Source organism: Anastrepha ludens, chromosome X, assembly GCF_028408465.1.
Source record: "Anastrepha ludens isolate Willacy chromosome X, idAnaLude1.1, whole genome shotgun sequence".
NCBI lineage: Eukaryota > Metazoa > Arthropoda > Insecta > Diptera > Tephritidae > Anastrepha > Anastrepha ludens.
In genome coordinates, this window is record NC_071503.1 from 36,304,840 (window position 1) to 36,311,284 (window position 6,445).

Below are 6,445 nucleotides of genomic sequence, written 5' to 3' on the forward strand. Positions count from 1 at the left end.
ACAACTCCAAAATTTTAGGAGTAACTTTTCACAGCTTAAACGTGGATGGTTGAGGTTTGTGATTACATCTGCTTATATTCCTTTTAATGCTCTGGAAACGCCACCACCTGGTAAGGCCACTAGTCTCGTGAGGTTCTGTGAGCGGCACAATTTGAGCATCAACAAATACAATGAACGGGGATCTCAGCACTACGTCGTAAGTGCTAAACGGCAGGAGGTGATTGATTGCACCCTATCTAATTCCAAAATATCTGAGCATTATGTTTGATGCTAGACTAATCTTTAAGTGTGTATGCAGTAGATAAAGCTAAAAAAGTAATAGCGGCCAGTGCAGACGCGACCCAGGCAACAACGAAAGCAGATGAGCTTCCTTCCGTTCGGATCATTTATTTGGTCATTGCATGATAAAACCTCATATACATGCTGTCTGAACTACATCAGAGAAGGTAGTGCTTGTAATATCTGGCCTTTGCCCAATCGGCCTTTTGGCGAGGGAGATGGCTGAGCCCCGAAAAAATGCGGTGAGTCGTCAAGCAGCGAAGCAGAGTTGTTGGCAGAAGTGGCAGAGTCGTTGGAGGATTTTACCGTACGGACGTTGGACTTAGCACCTAATTCCTTTTGTACAAAGTTGGCTAGATAGACGGCATAGTGAATTTCACCTTACTCAAATATTTGCAGGACATGAATGTTAAAAATTTTACTTACTTAGTGAAAACGAAGCAAATGACATTATTTAAGATGCAAAAGATTGCTTCTTCGTTTGTCCACAGTTTGCAACTGAGGAAACCGAGATAATTTAAACAATAAAGTGGGGCAGCCACCTACGGCTAACAACCTGGTTGATAGATATTATGCTTGAGTCAAAATAAAATTCGTCCGCTGTTTGCAATGTAGTTGCGTCTCCCCAAATTTTCTTAGGAAGGCAATAGGCCACTCACCTTCCGCGAAGCAATATCTAACGATAGTTCCACGGACAATAGGAAAGGGAGCTGGGATGGATAGTGCGATGAGCCGAAAGGCATGTGCCACACTTCGGCTTTTAATGCTTTGTGCAACTCCACAACAACAACAAAAAACAAAAAATACAACTATACAAATCTAAACCGCTCCTAATTAACACACGGCAGCTAAACAACCCACACTAGTTAAGGAATGATTTCATTCACAAATAATAAATAAAAATAACATATGTATTTTAAGAACAACAAAAAAGAAACATATGTTAAGAATAACAAAAGTCAAAGATATGTTTTTAAAGAATAACAAAAGATAAGCATATGTATTTTAATAATAACAAAAGATAAACATGTTTTTCCTGAACAGCAAACAAAGAAACTAATATACAAGTCGTGTACCTAAAACAGTAATATGAGGTATAAGTATAAATATGGTTTTGTTGTTTTGGGGGTTTATATTATTTTTTTTTTAATTCATTTACAATTTCAATTATTTCAGCAATAACGAAATTTAGTTTATTGTTAAAATTAATGTTACTATGCAGCCCTGGATAGAGTACAGCACAGATAAATTTTCCGTTTAGTCGCCTTTTCAAACAGCTCAGCCACACAATTCGTTGCGTCCACGTCCACGGCTAGAAATCAACTGCCTGCCCGTTTTGTTCACTCTCTCTCGTACTCCTCGTTCCCACACTCGGCCATTCTGTACTACTCATCTGCCTCAGATGAGCTACCGTCTTCTGTTTCCCCATTCTCACTAAAGTCAGATAGTTCGCCTTCTTGCACCCATGCTTTCATCTTATCCGCACTTGTTGTTGTTGAAACGGGTCCCTCTCCATCTCCCACCTTTTCAACTTTATAACGATCAAACCCCTTCGATGCTACTACTCTGTACGGACCCAAAAACTTCGGTTTGATTTTAAGGCCGACTCCGAACTGCGTGCGTTCGATCGCCACAAGATCATTTATTTTGTAAACCGTTGCCGCCTTACGTTTTCGATTGAATTGCTTTCGGTTTTCTTCTTGCATTTTACATATGGCCTTCTTTGCGTTCTCACGTGCTTCTTCTCTACCTTTGTTGAACCCATCAATCCAATCCTCCTCTACCAATTGCATAATTTTCTCTTCGATTTTAGTTCTCATCTTAACTCCCACCAACAGTTCGAACGGCGTTGATTGAATAGCTCGGTGAAACGTGTTATTTAATACCCTTTATAGAACAGGCACTTGTTGAAACCATTTATCTAATTTGTCTACGCAGAGCTTCGTTAGTACAGATATGATCGTTGAGTTCAGCCTCTCCACCTGACCGTTACCTCTGGGAACTCCTGCAGTAATGTGCACAAGCTTTACACCGTGATCCTCGCAGTAACATCTAAATACGTTTGAAATAAAAGCGCCGCCACGATCTGCGATTACTCGGTTGGGGTAACCAAACGTATCTGCCACTATTTCAAACTTTTTGACAACTTCCTCGACGTTGAGTGTTTTGGTTGGAAAAAGCCAACAAAATTTTGTAAAACTGTCTATCATTGCGAAAATATATCGATACCCCTTCGCTGTTGTAGATAAAGGACCTAAATGGTCAATGTGGAAAGTTTCTAGTGGTTGTTCCCCTTTCGGTATGGGATTGAGAAAAGACTCTTTTTTTTCCATGTTTTCTCCCTGCTAAGATGCATTTCACACAGGAAGCGATGCACGAATCGATTCTTTTGGCTACGTTAGGTATAAAATACTCACGCTCAATTTTTTCTTTGGTCTTTTGGTGGTGAAAGTGGCCATCTTCATGCGCTGTCCTAACAATGGTATTTTTCAACTGCTCTGGAACGACATATAAGAAAGAATTATTTACATTTTTATACAAAATTCCATGTTGGACTACATAGTCTTTATATGGTCCATGTTTCAATGCTTCAATTATAGCACATATGTTATCTTTTCGTCTTTTAATTGCGCTTGACGTAACCGAATTGATATGCTGTCTGTTTGCGCGCAAAGGGCTACTGGATTTCGGCTGAGAGCGTCAGCATGTCTCATTCTGGTACCGGAGCGATGTTCAACTTCGTATTGATAATCTTCCAGTAAAAGGGCCCAACGTGCAATGCGAGTAACCAAGTCCTTTTTCTTTAAGGTAAGAGCAAAAGCTTTACAGTCAGTTACCAATTTGAAAAAGTGTCCTAGTAGATAAGTGCGAAATTTTTTAACCGCTTGAACCACTGCTAACACCTCTAATTCGTAGCTTGAATACTTCGCTTCAACGTCGCTTGTTTTTCTGCTCATAAAATATACCGGATGTAACTCCTCGTCCTCGCAGCTCTTCTGCATCAACACTGCGCCGTATCCGTGCTGACTTGCATCTGTGTGTAGTTCGGTGTACTGACCGTATTCAAAAATCTTCAAAATTGGAGGATTCACTAATTTCATTTTAAGCTCATTAAAAGCGTAGGTTTCATTTTCCCCAAACTTAAATTTTATCCCGTTTCTTAAAAGTTGACTTAATGGTCTCGCTATAACTGCGTAATCTGGGATAAATTTACGAAAATACCCCGTAAGTCCCAGAAAACTCTGCACCTGCTTTGTAGTTCGTGGCTGTGGAAAATTCATAACGGCCTTGATTTTGTATGGTGAAGGAGAAATCTCACCTGCCTTCACAAGGTGGCCCAAATACTCGACTTCAGCCTTTAAAAACTGACACTTTGACCATTTAATCGACATACCATTTTCCTCGGCGCATTTTAAAACCATCTTCAACCGCTGCAAATCTTCATCTCTTGTTTTAGCGGGTATAATTAAATCGTCGATGTAAACTATAACGATATTTTCATTTATTAATTTCCTGAAAACGTAGTTTATGTAACGTTGGAATACGCTGGGTGAATTACATAACCCAAAGGGCACGCGCTGAAATTCGTACTGCCCCTTTTGCGTAACGAAGGCAGTGTACTTTCTACTCGCCGGTTCTATCTCCACGTGAAAAAATCCATTCTCCAGATCGATCGTACTGAATACAAATGCTCCCTGCAGCTTGTCTAATTGGTCTTCAATAATGGGAAGCGGATAGTGGTCACGCCTGATTCTTTTATTTAGCTCGCGGAAATCTATACATAAACGATGCGAGCCGTCCTTCTTTTTTACGAGAACCACTGGACTAGCGTAATCGGATGAACTTTCCGTTATGATTTCTTTCTGCAGCCATTCTCGTACTTGCTCATCAATGATATTTTGCTCGTAGGGTGGAAATCTCCGTGGTCTTTGGAAAACCGGTGCCTCGTCTAATGGGATGATTTTCATTTGAACAGGTAATTGCTTAGGGACTTCTGGTGAGTATTCTTTAACCATTTTGCGAATCTCGTCTACCGCAGATTTGTCGCATGCAATAGAAAAATCAAGTTCGCTATCCACCGCCTCAAGTTCAATATCAGCTAATAGACATGATCTTATTTCATCAGGAGTGCATTCTTTAGATTCACCTACCTTTTTCACCATCGTCAACTTACCGGCCTCTATTTTTACAACCGCCTGTCGAATTATGCTTGCACCCAATAAAAGATTATATTTCATACACCTATCATTCACGATGTGAGTTTCAACGTCAGTGTAGATCTCGCCATTTATTTCCATGTTGAGTTTGCAGACACCTTTAGTGTGCACCTTAGAGCCCAAACCAGCCACGGATATTGATTTAGTTCTGTCAAAAGACATCGGTTTAATTATTTTCATCACCGACTCTTTGATCACGCAAATGTCGCTTCCAGTGTCCAGCAAACTGTCGATGATGACCCTGTTGACCTTCACTGGAACACACATATTGTTGACCGAAACGACATTCACCAGAGATGACTTTGTTGCTTTTGGACAGTCGTTACGCTTATGATCGAAGTCATTACATCCGAAGCACTTTGGACCTTTCTCTTTTTGAGGACACATATGAAACTCATGCTCTCTCGAACCGCAATTAAAACAGTAACGTGATTTAATTCTTGATTGCATTGTTTTGTTTTTGTCCGCATAAGCAACCTGCGTTTTCTCTTTTGGTTGACTCTCACTCTTTTTTATTTTCTCATATATTATTAGTTTTTCTTTGAATTCCTGTATAGAATTTGAACCGTACAAAATTGCTTTACCGTTTGCCGAATCGTTTATACCCTGTATGACATAACTTATAATAGAAGGAACGTCCACTTCTGCTTGTGATGCTATGTCAATCATTTTGTACAAATATTCACGGCAGCTTTCGTCGTGACTCTTTCTTGTTGTTGCCATTTTACTATGTACGTCAGCTGCGCTAATTCTGGGCTTAAACTCCGCATATAGCGAAGCTTTTAACTGAGAATATGAGCGAGGTTTGGCTTCACATTCGATGTACAGTTTTGCCGTACCACTAAGTGATCTTTTACAAAATACGTAACGCTGTAAATCTGTCCAACGGAAAGTTTCGGCATAGCTCTCAAAATCTTGCAGCCATACCTGCACGCTCATAGTTTCGTCACCGGTGAATTTTTTAATTATTCCCTCGATATCATTAAAATTAATTTTTGCGGTATTTGTACTGCCTCCTGCTCCTTCTTCCAGACGCGTAGAATTCGGCATAGTTACTTCGAAGTCAGCTTCGCGGTTGCTGCTTTGCAACTGTCTTCTTCTGCGACCGCTCATTTACGTTACTTTCGCGCTAACAAAAACTGGGCTTTTTTGTTTTTTTTTTTAACAGGAATAGAATCCCGGTCAATTATTTCAGCAATAACGAAATTTAGTTTATTGTTAAAATTAATGTTACTATGCAGCCCTGGATAGAGTACAGCACAGATAAATTTTCCGTTTAGTCGCCTTTTCAAACAGCTCAGCCACACAATTCGTTGCGTCCACGTCCACGGCTAGAAATCAACTGCCTGCCCGTTTTGTTCACTCTCTCTCGTACTCCTCGTTCCCACATAAATACGACTGTCAAATATGTTGGCAGTCAGTCTAGTATTAGTGTTAAGAACTACCCTAAAATTAAATTCATTAAAATAAATTTTTATATATTTTTCAAAGACAAGCCAATTCCTCAAATTCACGACATTTATATATGTATGTGGTGTGCATATGGCATATGTTTATATTCTATTGTAAATAAATAATTTAATTGTATTATTAAAATTAATGTTTATATATTTTATGGTATAAGCTGTTTTAAAAAAATCATATTAAAGTATCAAATATAAAAAGTAAAAATTGCCAGATGCCGGTTATATGAATTTTGGAAAATCATAAAAATGATGTTAGTAACTCGTACGCTGTAAGCAGCACTTCGAAAGCATATATAATACATATTTGTTCACAGCTGAGACAGACTTTTTATGTTTTCTACAGTTATATTTGTTACACTTTTTATACTTTTTTTCTCATTTTATTCATCATTCATACCGAATTTTTGTCATACTTCACAAAAACAAGTCACACAGTATATTTGAGTGAGTTACTGGCACCCCACATAGAAAATAATTGAAGTT

At 38.9% G+C, this 6,445-nt stretch overlaps 1 protein-coding gene across 2 annotated transcripts; it reads right to left on the bottom strand.

Moving 5' to 3' along the window:
• Positions 1–2,177: 2,177 nt before the first annotated feature.
• Positions 2,178–5,632, bottom strand: LOC128869495 (uncharacterized). Of its 2 annotated transcripts, none has more exons than XM_054112064.1 (2): positions 4,454–5,632; positions 2,178–2,777 (listed from the first exon to the last, which is right to left on the bottom strand). In XM_054112064.1, exons 1-2 carry the CDS (start codon positions 5,607–5,609, stop codon positions 2,542–2,544), a joined length of 1,392 nt encoding a protein of 463 aa, XP_053968039.1. In that variant the 5' UTR covers positions 5,610–5,632; the 3' UTR covers positions 2,178–2,541. The 2 variants fall into 2 exon arrangements, with proteins under 2 accessions (XP_053968039.1, XP_053968040.1); XM_054112065.1 differs by having other exon boundaries at positions 4,431–5,632.
• Positions 5,633–6,445: the final 813 nt, after the last annotated feature.